The following is a 23796-nucleotide window of genomic DNA, read 5'->3' as shown; positions in this document are numbered from 1 at the left end:
TTAAACAGTGAAAGAGGACCAGTGGACATATCACTCCTTCAAACATGATTTCTCCATGAAGAACTAATTTTAAGAGATTGTGTGAATGAAATATTTATGCTACTGATCTATTGCTCTTGGCAGGATGCACTACATAAGATTATGATCTAAGGGCATCATTTAAGCAATGTACTACACAGAATAAAGTAAACTAGCTAAAATGCAAGCGTCCCCAACTTATGTTTGTGCCAATAAGCAAAAAGATCAACTGATGACATTAGAAATGTAAAGAAAGATTCATTCAGAATAAATAAAGAGTTGCTAAGAAAATAATGAGTTATATAAACATATACATTGATACAATTGGAAATGGATTGTCCTCTGCACACATTGATGTATTGCTTTTCCTTTAGAATTAAAATGGTTGTGTTTTAGATAACTCTGACTTTTCCTTAATGTTGTGGAACACAGCCTATTTGCATTCAGAAACGGGCAACTGATCCCAATTTATTTTGACACTTAGAGAATGCTTCCTACTTAATCATATCATATGCGTTTTGCTGAACGTTTTACAACAAATCCAGCATTGCTCTCATTTTAATTGTGAACACCACCCGTTTTCAAACTTCAATCTTACCTTCAAAAAAACATTCTTCCTAAGTGCCTCGTCCTAAATTGAATTGCTAAATAGATAATTAAATGTTGTGCTTGTTACAGATTTACAAAGTGACATCTTTTTTTCTTCCCAGGGAGGAATTTCAGTCAATCCGATCTGACAGGAATTTGATATGATATGATAAACCTCACCCATTCTGACTTTCACTTGCATTGATCTTGGTACAAAGAGTCAGCACGAATTACCATCACTCATTCTCATTTTATGCTAGTTAGTGTCCTCAGGCTTCAATTCTTGTCACAGGAAATGCCATGCTGATTAGGACACTGGAGCCAAAACAATGAATGGCTGTCGAAATGTACAGAGCAGACATTGCTGATTTGATACCAGCAGTGATATCTATTTTGAACCTCAATACTCAACTTGATATTTTCTAACCAGCCTCTTCAGAGATGTTATTGCACACTTCTGGACCATATGGGACTTGAACCCAGACCTTCTGGATCATTACCACTGCACCACTTTTCAATACTCCACTAAATGACCTGGAAGCCCCTACAGTGAACCCTAATTTCCCAACAAGAGTAGACACCACTCTCATATCTGTCCAGGCACTCAACAGTACTGCTTAAAATGAATTGTTGATTGATTAATTCTTCTACGTGTGATGGTTCAATGAGTATTTAACATTTCCTGTAGCTTTTTAAGTACAAAGGTCTACACAAGACAGTTCTGCATGTGCTTTTACTACTTGAAGAATTCTGCACTAATCCATTGGTACCAGACATGGGTCCAATATTATGTATTCACTTTGGAATATTCCATGAATTGGTGAAAGAACAGAGGTCAGACAGAACAAAATGAATTGGTGAAGATGGAGAAAGAGTAGGAAAAGATCCAGTAGTTAAATTCACTCTGGGAGCTCAGGCACTCACCAACTAAACCTCAGGAGCAAAGTAATGTGTGGAATATCAGTGTTTCAATAAGGAAACACTCACTGATATCTGCCACTGGCTACAGCCATAGAGCTAGACTGGGGTTACATTGCCAATTTTTATGAATGCAACTGTGGCAATGAACTTTCTTGCATCTGACTCCTTTTGGACTGGAGTCGGAGATATTTGCAACATTTCACAATTTGTCATTGATGTTGTATAAGTGAGGTCAATGAGGTGCTCTATTCAATGAGTTAATTAATTCCATTCTCTCGTGCCAGAGTAAAACAGATGGAATGAGCAGGTGGCTTTGCTAAGCTGAGGTCTTCCACAGGTGCTATGAGCTCAAAGTATGTCGCTTTGCTGCATGTCAACACTGTTCAATGTTAAAACCAAGAGGGATTCCATTCTCATAAGGTTCAACTAGTATGTGACCATAGGTAGACCAGCATGCAGGTTACTGCCTAGTAGCCTAGAAGACCCTGACACTTTAATTCTGCACCAGTCCAGTTATTAGATCAACCCAAAGGGGAGGGAGTGCACAACAGGGGCTATCCTCTAAACCACAGGCAGTGTCAGTTTCTGAATGCAACAGCACACCCCAACAGAGTTCAAACTGACTTTTTAATCTCTGTCCTTGCATATTCTTGAAAAGGAAAAGCACAAAATGTGTCTGCAGTTTGGAATGGAATTTGCAGGCAGTAGCATGCTCTAGAGGTTTGCCTCACTATCATCATCTTTGTAGTCATAGGAGATCACAGTCCAATCATCCCTGCTTCTAGGGCTGTAGTTGGAAGTTCTCTTCACATCTGTATGCCTGAAATTTCCATGGATCTCTCCCTCTTCAGATTCACATTTAATTTGTAGCCACAGCCATGTTTGACTGTATCAGTCTTCTTTTAAAGAACATATTGTGGAATTGCAAGTTAAAAATGTCCACAGTTCTGGCCTGTAGTCATGACAGTATTAACCCAAAAATAGAGTGGAGAGGTGAGGTGGGGTGGGGTGGGTCTCACCATCATTCAATGCTTCACCAATCAGATTAGCTTTCTGCATAACTCTCAGAATGTGCTCCAGCCAGAGTACACCTACCTTTTAAATGCTGTGGGATAGTTTAACTCTACTGAATCATTCACAATCAGCAGTGTTTGCTGAGTTCTGGCTGGACACTGAAATAATTTAAAACAGCAGATGCTGTGAAGTTAATGTGTCTCATTAATTGCATTGAATGTGCACAGGTTAATCATGAACAGCAATCCCAGCACCCATTTTTCAGTTTATCCAATTCAATTTCAGACTTCTCTTGGCAAAGCAGGTATCCATTTCTCAGGATTTAAAATAGTTCCTATTAAATCCACTGATCAATAAATCACTACTGGGATTCAAGACATTTACTTACTTGAAGTTTGAGGGTTGCCTGCAAATTGCCACATTATTCAGTGGCAAACAAAAGTTCGTGCTTTGAACAGGTTTTATTGGGCCTGGTGTCCTGTAGATAGCATGATGGATTACAGTTTATTATAAAATACTCTATGTCACAATATCTCATTCCACAGTGAATGTGTAACACACATGAAATTTCATCAGCATGCTTTGAGTGTCTCCAAGTGATTGAAAATCCATGCCTGTGAGAGTTTTCACTGCTCAATATGGAGCAGATGTAACTCTCCCCAAAAACTCATCTCACTTATCTAAGACTGGAGTGACTCAGTGTCACCTAGCCCGAGGGAAATGCTGGTATAGACAGCCTGTTGACAGTTTAGGCAGCAAATAATTTTCCTGCTATCTTATTCAGCCAGAGGAACTCTGGCCAGAACTTTGTTTTCTGATTACCTGGAGCTGAATGTGAAACATTTCAACATCATGACAGGCTCCATAAATGAGTTCTTTGATCAATCATCAACCTTTCCTCCTCTACACGGGATTTGCTTGACTCAGACTTAGAAGCCTGCCAGATAGGCTTGTAAAAGAAAAACTGAGTAGATGCTGACTCATTTAATAATTTTAAATCGGAGAATAGCTGATTATTATTAGCCAAGGTTTTTAAAGGATATAAAGCTAAGAAATAGTTTAACCACTATCTCAGAGAATAATGGGGCAGGTTTGAGAAGCTGAATGTTCTACTCTCCTGTTCAAATGATGAGCATCATTAAAGGGAAGTAAATTCAGGTGGAGTCAGTCAGCAACAAAATATGTGCCAGAAGCATTTTTGATGGGAGGAAAACAAACAGGCTCCCTTGTTGCTATGAGCTTACATGGTTGAAGTTAAAAATCACACAACATCTGGTTATAGTCCAACAAGTTTATTTGGAAGCACTAGCTTTCGAAGTGCTGCTTCTTCATCAGATGGTTGTGAAGCAGGGTCATGAGACACAGAATTTGTAGCAAATGGTCCTGCTTCACAACCACCTTATGTAGGAGCAGTGCTTTGAAAGCTAATGCCTCCAAACAAACCTGTTGGACTATAACCTGGTGTTGTGAGATTTTTAACATTGTCCACTCCAATCCAACACTAGCTCCTCCAAATCATGTTTACACGGTTGGAGTAAGCACTAAAGGCAAGACTTAAAGCTATTCAAATGGAAGGGGAGGGATACCAAGGACTGCAACCTCTTTCATAATCCTGCTGATCATCAGGTTGGATAGCACTGGACAATAAAACTTCAGTTCAACCATTTTGGTAGTTGAGATTTACAGGTTCTTCACTGGTGTGCACGGTCATTCCCTTCCCATGATCATTAGGGGTCGCCCTTCACCCAATAATGGAGGATGGTGGCTGGGCCCATGAACCGGTTTCCTTACAGTCAGTCCAATGTTCTTACTGTACTCTGAGACCATCATGGGAAGCTGCTGCAACAACTTGAGTCTCCCCAACAGAGGAGAAAGTGAGGACTGCAGATGCTGGAGATCAGAGCCGAAAAATGTGTTGCTGGAAAAGCACAGCAGGTCTGTCAACATTATGGCAGCTCCCTGACCCCGATAAAATACTACAGCACAGAAGGCGACCATTTCAATTAGTTTCATTCTACTGTCATTTCCATTTAATCCACAGGTTTTAGTTTGAAATATTTATCCAAATCCTTTCTGAAATTTATTAAACCTGTTTCCACTGCCCTTTCAGGTGATATGCATCCCAGATCATGATTCACTGCTTTAAAAAAAAGCATTATCTTATTGCTGGTTGTTTTGCCAATTATGTAAATCTGCCTCCTCCGAAAACTGCTGCACTGCAAATCGATTCCCTTCATTTACGGCTGCTAAGCACTTCAAGATTTTCAACACCTCTCTCAAATTTCCCTTTAACTTTCTCTGCTACTGTCAAAAACGTGCACATATTGAATCGAGTTCTTTTTGTTCCTGTATTCCTTTAAAATTGTAGCAATTTTCTCTCTCCTCCTCCTTCCTCTCTATATGAATCCTCCTACACACTGTTATCATCCTCCTCATTGATTACTACAGTCTGAGCTTTGTTCTGTATAAAATGTTTAAAATCATGCTATGTATGTCCAAGTAGATATTATGAATATATCCAAAAGAGCATTGGGTCCAATATCAATCTTCAGGACAATGTCAATTTATACTTCCCTTCAGTCTGTAAACTACCATTCAGCAGTACTGTTTGTTTCCTGTCCCTTAGTTCTCTATGAAACCACTCAGCCAGAGGCTCATTAATCTTACAGACGATGGTAGACTTCAAAATTGTAGCCTATTATGTGGTGCTTTTCAAAGTTCAAAATTAAAATGCCAAACATAGCTTCCAACAACAATCTCCTTCACTTCAACTAAGAACGCAACTGGGGTGATCAAAGTTATTTAGCACCCCATATTTTTCCCAGATTGTGAAATAGCAGTGTCCAGGACTAATTTTCAAAGCTTTTCCATCATTGAAGTGATGTGGCTGCGATTGCTGGTTTTATCCCTCCCCCATTTTGAACAATGTAAATCGGGAAGAACAAGCTCCCTGGCCACAGAATTATAGGCTTTGTTGCAAACGGCCTGAAGAAGAAAGTGTAACCGGTGTCTGAGCATAACAAATAGGAGCAGGGGTGGACCTCCTCTACCATTCAATTATAGTTGATCCTCATTTTCCTGTCTTCTCCCTGTATCCTTCAATTCCCTGAGAAACCAAAAGATCCAACTCAGCCTTAATTATAAACAACTAAGGAACATTTTCTGGGGTAGTGAATTCCAAAGGTTCAAATCCCTGAGTTAGAAAATTTCACTTCTCAGTTCCAAATGACCAGCTCCTTTTTCCCGACATCACTGCCCCAGCATTCTAGAATCGCTAGCCTAGATTATTCAGCTGAATTAACTCCTGTGTCTACTCTTAAATCCCTTCAGAATTGTCCATGTTTCAAATGCAACACCATTTATTTGACTAAATTCTAGAAAGTATTGGTCCGACTTACTCATGTCATACCCAAATATCTTCTTATCACAGTAACCAGTCTGCTGAAGCACTGCTACACAGCCTCATAGTTAAGTATAACCTTCTTTACACACAGAGACAAAAAAATTGTCACAGTACATATGCATAGCCTTATCAAAGCTTTCTATAACTGCAGCAATACTCATTCTCCAGTCCTCTTGCAATAAAGGTCCATGTCATTTGCACAATTGCTTGCTGTACTTGAATGACACTTTATTTGAGCTATGTGCTACTTAAAGATATTTTACATGACTATATCCAAGTCTCTCTCAATATGAGCATTTAGAAGTTTCATTTATATTCCTACTACAAAAGTGAAAATACTCAAATGATACACTTTCAACAAATATGAATGTTTGCAGCCTTTATGCTGCTACAACTGTAGCTGTGGACTATGGTACTCCTATTCGCTTAAGCCTGCATTGTTGTCTCTTCATGGCTTCTATCCATCCTGGATTCTCTCGGATGTTGGAAACCTGTGCTGCACTCTTTGAGGCTGCTCTATTCTATCCTTGTCTAAAAGTAACTCTCTCTCATCTTAGTAAGTCCCACAGATTCCTTATCAAGAAATCATGCCTGACAAATTAATTAGAAATCTTTGAGGAGCTAACAAGCAGGACCAAAAAGTGGAAGAAACTGATGTAACATATTTGGATTTTCTGAAGGTGTTTAATAAGGTACAATACATTAGACTACTTAATAAGATAAGCGTGCATGCCGTTGGAGATAGTATGTTAACATGGATAAAGAATTGCCTAGGTAATAGATAGAATATAAAACAATATAGTGCAGAACAGGCCCTTCGGCCCTCATTGTTGCGCCGACCTGTGAACTATTCTCAGTTCGTCCACCTACACTATCCTAAAATCATCCATGTGCTTCTCTAAGGATTGTTTAAATTTCCCTGATATGGCTGAGTTGACTACATTAGCAGGTAGGGCATTCCATGCCCTTACTACACTGTGTAAAGAACCTGCCTCTGACATCTGTCTTTAAACTATCACCCCTCAATTTGTAGTTATGCCCCCTTGTACAAGCTGATGACATCATTCTCGGAAAAAGACTTTCACAGTCTACCCTATCTAATCCTCTGATCATCTTGTATGTCTCTATCAAACCCCCTCTTAGCCTTCTTATTAGAAAGAAGAACAGACCCAAGTCTCTCAGCCTTTCTTCATAAGTCCTTCCCTCCAGACCAGGCAACATCCTAGTAAATCTCCTCTGCACCTTTTCAAATGCTTCCACATTCTTCCTGAAATATGGGGACCAGAACTGTACACAATATTCCAACTGTGGCTGCACCAGCAGTTTGTACAGTTGCAGCATGATATTGCGGCTCCAGAACTCAATCCCTCTACGAATGAAGCCTAACGCACTATGCCTCCTTAACAGCATCATCCATCTGGGTGGCAACTCCCACGACAGAGTTGGGATATGATGGGCATTTTCAGGATGACAGCATGCAACTAGTGGTGTGTCACAGGGATTAGGTCTGGAACTACAATTATTTACACTACATATGAATGACTTGGATGAGGAAAGTGAATGAACTCTAGCCAAGTTTGCAGGTAACATAAAAATAGGTCAGAAGGCAAGTGATGAGAATGACAGAATCTGCAGAGAGATATAAACAGGTTAAGTGAGTGAGCAACCACTTGGCAGATGGAAGATAATGTTGGGAAACATGAAGTTTGCACTTTGGCCCAAGGATTAAAGGAGCTAAATATTATTTAAATGGAGAAAGACTGCAGAAAGCTACAGAGGGATTTGCAAGTCCTCATGCATAAAACACGAAAAGCTAGAATCCAACTTTAGCAAGTAAGAAAGGTAAATGAAATGTCAGCCTTTATTTGAAAGGGAATGGAGTTAACAAAGGAAACCATGCTAAAACTATGCAAGGCATTAGTCAAACCACAGCAGTAATACAGTGAACAGTTTTGTGGCCCTTATCTCAGGAATTATGTACAGGCATTGGAGGCAGTGCAGAAAAGCTACACAGATTGATTCTGGGTATGGAGGTTCCCTGCAGCTCAATGTTTTCTTTCTTTCATTTTCTTGAATAGCATCATACCATCGGTATTATGAGGACAGGCTAAGTGGGCTAGGCCTGTATTCATTGGAATTTAAAAGAAGAGTTTTTAGAGTTATTGAGGTATGCAAGATTCTTCAGGGACTTGATGCAGTAGATGCGAAAAGTTTATTTCCTATTTTTAGGGCCAGAGAGCATAATTTAAGAATAACAGGTTGCCCTCTTCAGACAGAGATGAGGAGAAATTCCTTTTCTTAGAGGGTAGTGGATCTGTGGAAATCTTTACCGCATAAGGCTATAGACGTTGGCTCGTAGGTAGGAGTGTGGAGTTGAGGATGATCAGATTAGGTATGATTTTACTTGGTTGACAGCCTTCTGCTCTTATATCTTATTGTTTCAATGTCCAATGGTGGTTGATGACACTATATAAATACAAGTCTTTCTTTTCACCCTTTTGGGGCCTCTTTCCTATTTACATCCTCAGAAATCTTGAATAGAAACATAGAGATATACAGCATGGAAACAAACTTGTCAGACCAACTCCTCCATGCTGACCAGATATCCTAAATTAATTTGCCAATATTTGGCCCATATCTCTCTGAATCCTTCCTTTTTGTGTACCCATCCAGATGCTTTGAAATGTTAGAATTGTACCAAACTCCACCACTTCCTCTGGCAGTTCATTCCATACACACACCACCTCTGTGTGAAAATATTGTCCTTAGCTCCCTTTTAAATCTTTCCCCTCTCACCTTAAACCTATGCACTCTAGATTTGGACTCCCCTACCTGGGGGAAAGATCTTAGCTATTCATCCTATCAATGCCTCTCATGATTTTGTAAATCTCCCTTAAGGTCACCCCTCAGCTTCTGATTTTCCAGGAAAATAGCCTCAGCCTATTCAACCTCTCCTTACAGCTCAAACACCCCAACCCTGGCAAGATCATTGTAACTCTTCTCTGAACCCTTTCAAATTTAACAACATCTTTCCTATAGCAACACGACCAGAATTGAACAGAGTATTCCAAAAATAATTTGTCATATCATTTCCCTTCCACAAAACATGTTCATGCTAGTTATACCATGTTTTTTAAAGTGCATTGTTAAGCCTTCCTTAATAAATAGATTCCAGCATTTTCTTAACGACTGATGTCTGACTAATTTCTCTGCAGCTCAATGTGTTTGTTTTCTTTCATGTTTCTTGAATAGTATTGCTACCTTTGATAGCTTCCAATTTCTGGAACTGTTCTCTAGTCCAGGATTTTTTTGGAAAATCATGCAGCAATGTCTTTTATAATTACTGGAAGTAAGCCATAGGCCCTAGAGATGTGTCAGTTTTCAATCCCTCTAGTTTCTTTAATGTGTTTTCTCTGCTGATATTAACCACTTTAAATCTTTCACTCATATCAGCGTTTTAGTCTTGATGTGCAACTTGTTCCAGGAACCACAAATTATTATATTGCTAAGATCCAGCTGGATGGCAAATTTGAGTTAACTGCCCTTAAGCAAAGTCATGTTCTGTGTCTGCAGCACTTACACACACAGTGAGGGCACCAGAGACACCAGAAGCCTCTGCATTAATCTAAAAAGCTCTTGCACTCACAACACAATGATTTCCTGTCTTATGGGTGTATTACATCCAAGTGTAAGTTTTAACAGATTCCTTCACACAAAACATTAAAACCAACCTAAAGGAATTACATGCTCTTGACTTCCACATCACATATTCAAATCAAGATTGTAGTTGAGTTCTCCAGATATATGCTCCAAATAAATACTCTTTATTAAAACCTTTCACTTAGGGATTTGCTATAGACAAAGTGTCCACACAAATTATTCAAAGATTCTTGTATGAAGCAACAGATAAGCAAAGAGGATTAGACATGTAGCATATTAAATAAAAGACGGCTGTTTGGTCAAATTGCATCACTTTACAAAACATATTGACTTTTAGCTGCAATATAACAGTCTTTGTTAAATCTCTGCAGGCATAGAATTGCTCTGCTTAGACTCTTTGTACATGCATGAATTTTAAACATTGAATTCAACACGTACATGCTTTCTTTCGGACCTCCCAAGGGCTACAGGATGGCCCATTGACTGAAGTTTAGGGCACTTGTATAGCAATAGTTGCCCTGTACCAGGTTCCCTCACAACAGAATCCTACAGGAAGCCTGTCAGACATGAAAGTCTATGGTATCTGATATAAGTACACATTGTTGATTTCCTAAATCCAGAGAGAGAGAGACAGAGACAGAGAGGTGGCGGGGGGGGGGGGGGGGGGGGGGGTTGGAGGGTAGCACACAGAATCATAGGCAAAGAATAAAGCTCTGGGAATACAGTGGCAAGACTTATACTCAATTAACAACAATGGAATATAAAACTGTCTCAGTAATGGCAGCCATAAAACTATCGAATCTTATGAAAACTTATTCACTAATGTTCTTCAGGGAAGGAAATTTGTCATCCTTACTTGGTCTGGCCTACATATGACTCCAAACCTATAGCAATGTGGTTGAGTCTCAACAGCTCTCTGAAATTGCCATAGCAAGCCACTCAGCTGAAGGGCAATTAGGAATGAGCAACAGATGTTCTCCTTGCCAGCAACATCAACAAAAAATTTAATTAAAAACAAAATGCCATTACCCAAATCCCAACCTATCCTGTCTTTGATCTCCAGTCAGAACATTTCAAATAAAAACCAAGGTGAAAATATGAGTTTTCCCAATTGCAAGTTACTCAAAGCGAATCAATTTGAATCGTTTGGGAAGGAGCCAGGTTTCTGATGCATTTAAGCTTCACATTAACATTTCTTAAAAGCCACTTAACCAACACCAGCTGCCAGCTTTAGAAAAGTCAGAATTAGTTTAGTGTAGCTGAATGCATTTGAAGTCCTCAATGGGAATTGCTGCCCAGGTATCAACTAATCTCAGGTATAATACAAATATATAATATGACAACATCTGTTCTATCCAAAGAGAGAGTAAATGTTTTACTGTGTGAAAGCAGACCTCATAATCACTTCCACTGTTTGTGTTAGTATACGCTTTCCTCATTGTAACAGATTATAGCTTTGTCTCAGTGAAACTGAAATCATCTGAAACCATCCCTGCTACAAGATCATTCAGTAAAAGCTATTAAACGGAGATATTTATTTTAAAACACAAACTGACAATGATACTAGACAAAGATTTTACAGTACTGAGAGGTGCCACTAAATATCTGTTGTACAAATTTGTACAATAAGATCCATTACACCCTAAAATTCTAAATTGTTTTGCTAAATGTAACATATCATATGTAAATTTTGTTTTTTGTTTGATAAGACTCTATGGAATGTCTTAGAATCAACCTCCTTTGATCCTTCTGTTTTGAGACCGGCCTGATATCCGGTCTTTGATGAGACGCAACTTCCTCCAGTTAAACACTGGCGTGGCAGGAACATTTTGTTAAGCTTTGATTCAATTTGGATTGTATGGTGTCAAATTTTAATCCAAACATTGTATGCTTTTTGCCCATTAAGTTGCTTCTTCACAACCAAAATTTAGATCATAGTGACGATCCAAAGTACAAATTCCTCCCCCTGAAGAGATGGTGAAGTGCAGCCATTTCTCTGCATGGATGCAGCTGAAAACAAAATGCACATTATGTTCCAAAGTAGAAAGTAAAGAGAAATTAAAATGTAGGTTAGAATTCCAGCCTGACCTGAAACCATACAAAAGAATTAAGTAGTAAACTTAGTTTGGTAATTTTTCAGATATCAAAATATGGCATTATAGCAAACCAAAATTTTACATTTCTACAGAGCTAATCTATGGGATTTTAGCAGCCTAAATTTGGCTCTGTTTCTCCTAAAGCCCTGGAAGACTGTTTTATTCCCCCCAATCAAACCTACTAGAACATCTGTCCACCACAGTAAGATTTGTGTTATTGCTTATAAAAATAAACAAGCAATTGAAAGAGCAGGTTTGTTTGTCAAAGAGGAGTGAATCTTCAGTGAACTTTTAACTTTTGCACATGAAGTAGTACTTTGAAGATGTAATTCTGTCCAAGAAGTCACAACAATTAAGTTAGCTTTATGCTTACCATTAGAAATGCTGCAGTCATGGGAGCTGTACTCAACAAAACACCGGCAGCCCCATACTGTACACTGCCCATTCCCACTGCACCGATTTGGACATCGGAGAGCTGTAACTATTCCTTCAACATCTGTTCTGTGGGTCCATTTATACCTATTTTCCAAAAGCTTTCTTTCACACTCATTGTCAAGAAACGCCAGCATCCCTTCCTCCCATGCAAGATCGTCTTTAAGTTGCAAATCTAAAATGCAGAGATCCACAGCCTCAATAAGCTTTCTTCCAAGGAAGTCTTGACACACCACACCAATAGTGGAGTTGCTAAGCGTTTGTTGGCAAATCTCAAGAGCCTTGGCTGACGTGAGTCCACTCGGAGTTGGCCATGTTGGCTGCACGCCAGGCCGGTTTCTGGATAGATGGTCTTCTGGGAAAAAGTAAGTTAAGCTTTCCAGATCAGTTTGACTCAGGCTTTGGTATGTGAATATTGGTAGGTATTCATAATAACCTTGCCTTTTTACTCTATGTAATGTAATCTTTGGTTCAACAAACTCAGTTATGTCTGGCCAACTGGAATACCCCACTGATTGACCAGTAGATGTAAAAGGTTGGCCTTTGGAACCATGTGTTTCCAAGTATTTTTGCAGATCTCTATGTCCTTTTGACTCTTCAGAAGACTGGGTTACATCACGCTTTTTGAATACTGACAGTTCCGGATTGCTTATGTATTCTGCGGTAACATCCAAAAAAGGAATCATTGAAGTCAAATCTACATTGTCATATGCCTGGCAACGAGAGGATAGATGAGAATGACCGTATCTAGTGGTCAGCTTATTAAACGAATGGAGAGACATAGTGTATTCCTTTTGACAACTGCAATATTTTTTTCTTTTTTCTCTCTCAGAGGGTGGTGGTGTCTTATCAAACAAACTTTCCCCTGGATGTATTCTATAACAAACACAGCCAAGTTAGTTAATTAATAAATATTCTTTTCAAACTACTGTTCTTATCAACATACAAACATTTACCTTGAGAATATGTGCTGTATTATCACAATGACACAATTTCTCCTGTTATTTTAGATTAAGTGAGAAATCACTACGAGTCAAAACATACGAAAATCATTTTCTGCTTAATTGTAAAAACAAGAAAGGTGCATTAATCCGTTTAATTCTTGCAATCAATAAACATTGTACAACCACAAAGATGAAGGGACATTGCATGTTTGAAAGTGATCTTAGCATTCAGTGATCAGAAGATCTCAGCATTTTATTTTTAAATAAAAGCACAAGCAATTTTATGTAACTCCAAACAGTCCAGTAGACTATTTAATCTTCATGAACAAATCTAAGTACCAGTTAATAAAAGCTAAATACTGTGGATGCTAGCAATCTGAGACAAACACACAGCATGCTGGAGAAACTCAGCAACGCTGAGAGCAATGGAGAGAGAGAAACAGAGTTAATATCCTAAATCTGGTATTATTCTTCTTTAGAATATTTCTAAACTTAAGAGGGAAATCAGAAGGGGAAATAAGGTTAAGGAGAATTCTAAGGGTTTTTATAGAGACATTAAGGACAAAAGGGTAACTAACGAGCGAAGAGAGCCCCTCAAAGATCAGCAAGACAGCCTTTGTGTGGAGTTGCAGGAGATGGGGTAGATACTAAATAAGTATTTTGCATCAGGGTTTACTGTGGAGAAGGACATGGAAGATATAGAATGCGGGGAAATAGATGGTGACATCTTGAAAAATGTCTATATTACAGAGAATGAAGTGCTGGATGTCTTAAAACCCATAAAGGTGGATAAATCCCTAGGACTTGATTGGGAGTACCCTAGAACTCTGTGGGAAGCTAGGGGAGTGATTGCTGGACTCCTTTTGAAATATTTATATCATTGATAGTCACAGGTAATGTGCCAGAAGACTGGAGTTGGCTAACGTGGTGCCATTATTTAAGAAAGTTGGTAAGGAGAAGCCAGGAAGCCTGGTGCTGGGCAGGTTGTTGGAGAGAATCCTGAGGCACAGGGTATACATGCATTTGGAAAGGCAAGGACTCAATAGGGATAGTCAACATTGCTTTGTACATGCGATATCATGTCTCATGAACTTGATTTGAGTTTTTTGAAAAAGTACTAAAGAGGATTGACGAGAGCAGAGCAGTGGACGTAATCTACATGGATTTCTGTAAGGCGTTCGACAAGGTTCCCCATTGGACACTGGTTAGCAAGATTACATCTCATGGAATGCAGGGAGAACTAGCCATTTGGATACAGAACTGGCTTGAAGGTAGAAGACAGAAGCAGGTAGTGGAGGGTTGTTTTTCAGACTGGAGACCGGTGACCAATGGAGTGCAACAAGGATTGGTGCTGGGTCCCCTATTTTTCGTCATTTATACAAATAATTTGGATGTGAGCATAAGAGGTATAGCTAGTAAGTTTGAAGATGACACAAAATTGGAAGTTTAGTGGACAGCAAAGAAGGTTGGACAGATTACAACTCAGATTGAGCAGATGGGCCAATGGGCTGAGAAGTGGCAGATGGAGTCTTATTCAGATAAATGTGAGGTGCTGCAGTTTGGGAAAGCAAATCTTAGCAGGACTAGTATACCTAATGGTAAGGTCCCAGGGAGTGTTGCTGAACAAAGAGACCTTGCAGATTCATAGCTCCTTGAAAGAAGAGTCACAGGTAAATAGGATAGTGAAGATGGTATGCTTTACTTTATTGGTCAGAGTATTTTGACCATTTTGACAGAACAGCGAGGAGAGAAGGCGAGGTGAAGCGAGGGCTGCCGGAAAGGGTAAGGTTTCCTGCTTAAAAAGGGACTTACCTCAGGAGTCGGGCCTCCATTTTGACAGAGCGGCAAGGAGAGAAGGTGAGGTGAAGCGAGGGCTGCTGGGAAGGTAAGAGCTTAATTTATATTTTAGCAGTGACTAAACCCGAGATACTACACGTGCAGTATCTCCCTCCTGCCCTCGCCTCCTCTAACCGGAAGAAAGAGACTCTAAGGTAAGGTATTTATTTCTTTATTATCTTTCTTTTTCATATATTTCATATATTGTTTGGTTTTAGTTAGTTCGTATAAAGCTAAGGTTACGACGGCAGGGGACCTCAGACCCGTGGCATGTGACTCTTGCTTGATGTAGGAGCTTAGGAACGTGTCTGACGTTCCTGTCTGTTTCACTTGCAAGAAGTGTGTCCAGCTGCAGCTTTTGTTTGACTGTATGACAGCTCTGGAGCTGCAGATGGACTCACTGTGAAAATTCCGCGATGCTGAGGAGGTCGTGGATAGCACGTTTAGTGAACTGGTCACACCGCAGGATAGAATTGCTGAGGGAGACAGTGAATGGGTGACCAAACGACAGAAAAAGAGTAGGAAGGCAGTGCAGGTGTCCCCTGCAATCATCTCCCTCCAAAACAGTTATACCGTTTTGGATACTGTTGGGGGAGATGGCTCACCATGAGAGGGCAGCAGTTGTCAAGATCATAGCACTGTGACGGGCACTGCTGTCCAGAAGGGCGGGAAAAAAACTCATAGGGCCATAATCATAGGGCATTCTATTGTGAGGGGAGTAGATAGGCGATTCTGTGGCCGAAAAGGGACCCCCTGATGGTATGTTGCCTTCCAGGTACTCAGGTCAGGGATGTCACCGATCGGCTGCAGAGCATTCTGAAAGGGGAGGGTGAACAGCCAGTTGTCTTGGTGCATATAGGCACCAATGATATAAGTAGAAAATGAGATGGGGTCCTGAAAGAAGAATTTAAGGAGCTAGGAGAGAAGTTACAGAGGAGGACCTCAAAAAGTAGTGATCTCAGGATCACTACCAGTGTCACGTGCTAGCCAGCGTAGAAATGAAAAAAATAAGCAGGATTAACACGTGGCTTGAGAGATGGTGCAGGAGGGAGGGATTCAGATTTGTTGGACATTGGGACCAGTTCTAGGGAAGGTGGGACTATTACAAAATGGACGGTCTACACCTGAACCAGACCAGAACCAATGTCCTTGGGAGAGTTTTTGCTACTGTTGTTGGGGAAGTTTTAAACTAATGCGGCAGGGGACTGGGAACCAGAAGAGAAAACAAGTAGGTAGCAAGGTGGAGACTGGAGACTGTAAGAATCATGAAGATAGTATTAATAAACAGAACAGTAGGCAGGGAAAAGATGAGCACAAAAGAACTGGTGGCCTGAAATGCATCTACTTTAATGCAAGGGGTATAGTGTGTAAGGCAGGTGAACTTAGGGCTTGGATTAGCGCCTGGGAGTATGACGTTATTGCAATCACAGAGACTTAGTTGAAGGAAGGGCATGATGATTGGCAACTAAATGTTCCAGGATATAGACACTTCAGATAGGACAGGAAGAGAAGTAAAAGGGGGGTGGAGTTGCATTGCTGGTCAGGGATGATATCACGGCTGTGCTAAAGGAGGATACTATGGAGGTCTTGGGTAGTGAGGCATTATGGATGGAGCTGAGAAATAAGAAGGGTGCAGTTACATTGTTGGGGCTGTATTACAGACTTCCCAACAGTGAGCGTGAGGTAGAAGAACAAATAGGTAAACAGATTATAGAAAGATGTAGAGACAATAGGGTAGTGGTGATGGGAGATTTTAATTTTCCCAACATTGACTGGGATACACTTAGCGTCAGAGGTCTGGATGAGATAGAATTTGTAAGAAGCATCCAGGAGAGTTTTCTAGAGCAGTATGTCAACAGTCCGATGAGGGAAGGGGCCATATTGGACCACGTACTGGGGAACGAGCTAGGACAGGAGTTGGAAGTTGCGGCAGGGGATTTCTTTGGGGACAGTGACCACAATTCTGTAAATTTTAGAATACTTGTAGATAAAGATGAGAGTGGTCCTAAGGGAAGAATACTAAACTGGGCCAAGGCCAATTATATCAACATTAGGCAGGAGCTGGGAAATGTGGATTGGACATAGCTATTTGAAGGGAAGTCCACATTTGATATGTGGGAGGCTTTCAAAAATAGGTTAACAGTAGTGCAGGATAGGCATGGTCCGTTGAAGGAAAAGGATAGGAAGGGCAAGATTCATGAATCGTGGATGACAGGATAAATTGTACGACTAGCCAAGAGGAAAAGGGAAGCACACATAAGGTCTAGGCAGCTAAGAATAGAACAAGCACTGGCGGAATATTGGAAGAGTAGGACAAGTCTTAAACGAGGAATCAAGTGGGCTAAAAGGGGTCATGAAATAGCTTTAGCAAGCAGAATTAAGGAGAATTCCACAGCATTTTATTCTTATATAAGAAGCAAGCAGGTAACTAGACAAAGGATTGGTCCACTAAAGGATATGGTCCACTGAAGGAAGGCTATGTATTGAACCTGAGAAAATGAGTGAGGTTCTGAATGATTACTTTGCATCAGTGTTCACTGAGGAAAGGAACATGATGAATCGTGAGATTAGAGATAGAAGTTTGATTAGTCTGGATCACGTTGACATAAGTAGGGAAGATGTGTTGGGTAGGCTAGAGGTTATAAAGGTAGACAAATCCCCATGACCAGATGGGATCTATCCCAGGTTGCTGAGGGAGGTGAGAAAGGAAATAGCTGGGGCTCTGACAGATATCTTTGTGGCATCCTTAAATACAGGTGAGGTGCCGGAGGACTGGAGGGTTGCTCATCTTGTCCCCCTGTACAAGAAGGGTGGTAGGGATATTCTGGGTGACTACAGACCAATGAGCCTGACATCGGTTGTGGGAAATTTGCTGGAGAGGGTACTGAGGGATAGGATCTATTTATATTTAGAAAAGAATAGGCATATCAGTGTTAAGCAACATGGTTTTGTGCAGGGGAGATTGTGCCTTACCAACTTAAGAGTTCCTTGAGGAAGTGACCAAATTAATAGATGGAGGAAGGGTTGTTGATGTCACATACATGGACTTTAGGAAGGCATTTGATAAGGTTCCCCATGGTAGACTAATGGAGAAGGTGAAGTCACGTGGTATGCAGGGTGTTCGAGCTGGGTGGATAAAGAACTGGTTGAGCAACAGAAGACAGAGAGTAGTAGTTGAAGGGAGTTTCTCAAAATGGAGAAAGGTGACCAGTGGTGTTCCACAGGGGTCAGTGTTGGCGCCACTGTTGTTTGTGATATACATAAATGATCTGGAGGAGGGCACTGTTGATATGATCAGCAAGTTTGCAGATGACATGAAGATTGGTGAAGTAGCAGAAAGCATAAAGGACTGTCAAAAAACACAGGAGAATATAGACAGATTGGAGAGTTGGGCGGAAAAGTGGCAGATGGATTTCAATCCAGACAAATGTGAGGTGATGCATTTAGGCAAGTCTAATTCTAGAGCGAATTATACAATGAATGGAAGAGCCTTGGGAAAAGTTGATGAGCAGAGAGATCTGGGAATGCTGGTCCATTGTACCCTGAAGGTTGCTGCGCAGGTGGATAGAGTGGTCAGGAAGGCATATAGTATGCTTGCCTTCATTGGACAGGGTATTGAGTATAAGAGCTGGCAAGTCATATTAAAATTGTACAAGACATTGGTTTGGCTGCATGTAGAATAGTGTGTACAGTCCTGGTTGCCACATTACCAAAAGAATGTGGACGCTTTGGAGAGGGTGCAGAGAAGGTTTACGAGGATGTTGCCTGGTATGGAAGGTGCTAGCTATGAAGAGAGGTTGTGTAGGTTAGGTTTATTTTCATTAGAAAAAAGGAGATTGAGGGGGAACCTGATTGAGGTTTACACATTCGTGAAGGGTATAGACAGGGTGGATAGAGACAAGTTATTTCCCAGGGCCGAAGGTAAAAATAATGACTGCAGACGCTGGAAACCAGAGTTTAGATTAGAGTGGTGCTGGAAAAGCACAGTTCAGGCAGCATCCCTCCCCACCCCTTTCCACCTTCTGCAAAGAACGTTCCCTCCGTGACTACCTGGTCAGGTTCAAGCCCCCCTATAACCCACCATCCCATCCTGGCAACTTCCCATGCCACTGCAGGAATTGCAAATCCTGCGCCTACACCTCCTCCCTCACCTCCATCCAAGGCCCTAAAGGAGCCTTCCACTTCCATCAAAGTTTTACCTGCACTTCCACCAATATCATTTATTGTATCCATTGCTCCCAATGCGGTCTCCTCTACATTGGGGAGACTGGATGCCTCTTTGCAGAGCGCTTTTAGGGAACATCCCTGGGACACCTGCACCAGTCAACCACACCACCCTGTGGTCCAACATTTCAACTCCCCCTCCCAATCTGTCGAGGACATGGAGGTCCTGGGCCTCCTTCACCGCCGCTCCCTCACCACCAGACGCCTGGAGGAAGAACGCCTCATCTTCCACCTCGGAACACTTCAACCCCAGGGCATCAATGTGGACTTCAACAGTTACCTCATTTCCCCTTCCCCCACCTCACCCTAGTTCCAAACTTCCAGCTCAGCACTGTCCCCATGACTTGTCCTACCTGCCTATCTTCTTTTCCACCTATCCACTACTCCACCCTCCTCCCTGACCTATCACCTTCATCCGCCCTGCCGCCAATTAACAATTGTACTTTATACTACTTTCTCCACACTCCCACCCTCCTCTCATTTACCTCTCAACCCTTCAGGCACTCTGCTTGTATTCCTGATGAAGGTCTTTTGCCCGAAACATCGATTTTACTGCTCTTGGTGGGCCGAAGGGCCTGTTCCTGGGCTGTAATTTTTTTTTGTTCTTTGTTGTCTTTGTATTGAGTACAGGAGTTGGGAGGTCATGTTGCAGCTGTACACGATGTTGGTTAGGCTACTTTTTGAATATTGCATGCAATTCCGGTCTCCTTCCTATTGGAATGATGTTGTGCAACTTGAAAGGATTCAGAAAAGATTTACAAGAATGTTACCAGGGTTGGAGGAATTGAGCTATAGGGAGACACTGAATAGACTGGGGCTGTTTTCCTGGAGAGTCGAAGTTTGAGGGGTGACCTTATAGAGATTTATAAAATCATGAGGGGCATGGATAAGATAAATAGTCAAAGTCTTTTCCCTCAGGTGGGGGTGCCTAGAGGGCATAGGTTTAGGGGAAATATATAAGAGGGATCTAAGGGGCAACTTTTTCACACATAGCTGCGTGTATGGAATGAGATGGCAGTAGAAATGGTGGAGGCTGGTACAATTACAATATTTAAAAGGCATCTGGATGGGTATATGAATAGGAAGGGCTTGGAGTGATATGGACTAAGTGCTGGTAGATGGGACTAGATTAGGTTGGGATATCTGTTCAGCATGGACGAGTTGGACCGAAGTGGAATACCTGGTCGAAGGGTCTGTTTCCATGTTTTACATCTCTATGACTCTATGATGTCTGGAGTCAGTGGATTGTCCCTTGAGGAGAGATTGAGTAGACTAGACATATACTGCATACAATAGAGTTTGGAAGAATGAGAAATGGTTTTATTTAAACTCAAAATTAATTTGAGGACTTTTTGGAACAGACTGTAAAGATATTTTCATTGGCTTCGGCATTTCAAACTAAATGTCACAATCTCTGAGTTAGTCACGCAGTAATGAGATGGGGAGACAATTCTTCATTTAAGTGGTTGTGGACCTTAGAATCCTCTGCCCTGCAGAACGGCTCAGATGTTGATCAGATGAAGAAATGTTCGTAAATTAACGAAAAGTCAGAGGATTAAGATATATGGAAATGAGGAACAGGAGTTACCAGTTTATTTTGATCCAGAATCAATTCTCTAATGTCCCTTTTGTATAAATGCAATTTCTCATAATGAGCGATTGATATGCAATCTGTTATGACTTTTCTCACTTATGCCTGTACCAAGTGAACTTGTATTTTACCTATCACCACTGGTTAACTACTATCCACTTATGTTACTTATACACTTTGTAGCAAATTTTTAAAGTATTATCCACTGTATAATCCTCTGCAGTATTTTGATATTGCATTGTTTAAAGTTACAAATAACTGCAATCACTTCTTAAAAGATAAAGTAGCCATTCCAAACACAACAGCCACCTCACCCAGCATGAGGCCTCCAAAAAGCAAAGAGTCTTTTAAAAGCAACTCATCTCATCAACAATGCACAGACACAGTAACTTGTGCCTGATTTAATTAGGAATTTACACTAATCAGCAAAATCTGAGACAAATAACTCATCGTGTTTCCTATCCTAGGATGAATTGTTACCAGGAGGTAAGCACACACTATGCACTGCTCATGCAATCAATACAGGTGTAATCATGCAGCGTCTGGGCCAGAATTCAGGGATACCTCTAGTCATACTGTGGGTGTGATTTGGAAAGGGCTAATAAGGCCTAATTTTCAGTGGTACAGTGTGTAGAAAGCAGAATGCTGAATAATTTTGGAAGAGACAGCACCTAGCCATCTGAGGACTATTGTGAAGTGGCTGATGCCACTGCCTTGTTAAGTGTCATTCGCATAGTGCTTGTTTTGATAACTTAACAAATTTACATGTCTTGTCGACCACACTCATAGCTGGAGTAGCTTTGTATTTGGTCAGATCTTGAGACTTATAATTGATGCTAAATTGGATTTCAGAATCCTGTGGTGGGAAGGCTGCATTGATATAAAAGTTCAACTGTGGTTCTATTTGAAAAGTGGAGAAACAGGAATGGCTTCCTCCTGCTGCTCATTCTTAAGACATTATGTTCTGTGTGGAAAAATGTAAACGTATTAAAATTAGGGTTAGTATTTAACTGAAATTTTTCAAAACGAAAAATGTGTCTGGAACAGGCAGCATGTAACCACAAATTATTCTTTCTTGATGATTGATTATTGGGGCAGCACGGTAGCTCAGTGGGAAGCACAGCTGCTGCACAGTGCCAGGGACCCGGATTTGATTCCTGCCTCGGGCAACTGTCGGTGTGGATTTTGCTCATTTTCCCAGTGTCTGCATGGGATTCCTCCAGGTGCTCCGGTTTCCTCCCACTATCCAAAGATGTGCATGCCAGGTGAATTGGTCACACTAAATTACTCATAGTATTAGATGCATTCGGTAGGGAATGGGTCTGGATGGGTAATTCCTCGGAGGGTCAGTGTGGACTTCTTGGCCCAAATGGCCTCTTTCCACACTGTAGGGAATCTAATCTAGTGATAAGTTGGAACCATTCATTAACAGTCAATCTATCACATAAGTGATCACTTTACACTATGTAAACTTTCACTTTCAATAGACATTGCATTAGTTTTACTCAATCAAAAATGCTATTTTGGTTTAATGCATACCTCCATTCTTCAATGAAATCATCAGGGGCGTTATTCCAATATCCACCTGACAACAGATTCCCATCGGCACCATGAAAGTCATTATTACTGTTTCGGTCAAAGATCCCACAGAGGCCTCTCGTATTGTTGAAATCAATGCTGGGGGCCCGTACTGTTATGCTCATTCCCCAGTCACTTACATCTGAACGGACAAATGCTCCTGACGGGAACATGATCTATAGAAATAGATATTCAAAAATCAAAATAAACTAAATGTGACTTAATGCGCTAAGTACATTAGCTTATTTTTATTAAGTTACTGTTTAAAAAAATGGAAATTACATTTGGAAAATGTGAACATGTTGAGAGTTTCTAGATTAACATTTTACTAATAAACAAATAAAATCGCATTTTTGTCAAAGGTTATCAAAGTTCCCTGAAAGTTCTGTTCTGTAAAAGAATTGGTTTCTTCCTCCTTTGTATCTAATCATGAGTTTTGTAATATTAGAAGAGTATGCTGGTTACAGCAGACTGTAGTATCTTCTGGAGAGTATTACATGGTATTGAGGGCTAAGAACATCTAGTACATGGCTATCCATAGGGTGGTATTCCATTTGAAAAATAAACAAGAAAGAATAGGATATATAGGCCTTAAATATATAGTAAAACAGACTTGCTATTAATACTCAATCATATCTAAATGCTGACTTCTCTGAATTAATTAATATTCTTCAATACATTATCTAGCAGAAAACACTATGTGAAACCTTGACAGAAGTTAGAAATTGTTGGCCAAATTTAAATTTAACTAAATTTGAAGTTGTATTCCTGTTATTTTTAAAGTTCACTGTAAGGATTTGTGACCTAACATTTGAAGTGCAAATGAGTTTTCAAACTGCATTCTACACAGATACTTTAATGTCTTTTTATGCACTCCGTAAACAATTTTTATATGCTTGTTATTATGAGATGTAACTTCAGACCTCCATTCAGTTTAATGTTGATCAGCACAGGGTCAAAATAGACAATTTTTTTAACTCTTCTTTGTACAGGGCATCAGCAAATCACTTTTACTTTATCAATTTAATCTTATGATTTCATGTTATGGTGATACCTAGTACACTAAATTAGGTTGCAATTTTAAAAAGTGGCATAAAAGCCCAATAAGGAGATAATTGTGTAAGCTAAGAGGCAAATATGAACTTTACATTACAAGTGCTATTAATTATGCTTATTTTGTTACAATCTAGAATTAAAGACACAAAGAACAGGACAAAATACGCCACTGATCACATGGATTTGATGGGATATAATCTTAATAGACATTACCGGTTGTTCAAAGTGTGATAGTTTATATATGACAGAACAGGGTATTATTTAAATGGAGAAAAACTGCAAAAAGTTGCAACTCAAAGGGACTTGGGACAACTTGTGCAAGAAAAACAAAAAGCTAGCGCACAGGTTCAGCAGTAATCAGGAAGACTAATGGAGTGTTGGCCCTTATTTCGAGCGGTGTGGAGTATAACAGTATGGAAGTCTTACTGCAAATGT

General features: G+C 40.4%; 1 protein-coding gene across 3 annotated transcripts in view; it reads right to left on the bottom strand.

Moving 5' to 3' along the window:
- LOC132817050 (von Willebrand factor D and EGF domain-containing protein-like) overlaps positions 1–23796 on the bottom strand; it is a 273802-nt gene that overhangs the window by 119097 nt on the left and 130909 nt on the right. For all 3 annotated transcript variants that reach the window (XM_060827117.1, XM_060827118.1, XM_060827119.1), the window contains 2 exons: positions 22267–22481; positions 12074–13008 (listed from right to left, as the gene is read on the bottom strand). In XM_060827117.1, coding sequence (XP_060683100.1) covers positions 12074–13008; positions 22267–22481 — 1150 coding nt within the window. The remainder of the gene's footprint in view (positions 1–12073; positions 13009–22266; positions 22482–23796) is intronic.

The sequence above is a fragment of the Hemiscyllium ocellatum genome, chromosome 7 (genome assembly GCF_020745735.1).
Source record: "Hemiscyllium ocellatum isolate sHemOce1 chromosome 7, sHemOce1.pat.X.cur, whole genome shotgun sequence".
Classification (NCBI taxonomy): Eukaryota; Metazoa; Chordata; class Chondrichthyes; order Orectolobiformes; family Hemiscylliidae; genus Hemiscyllium; species Hemiscyllium ocellatum.
The sequence above is the reverse complement of the archived record's forward strand: the minus strand, read 5'-3'. Positions and strand labels throughout refer to the sequence as shown.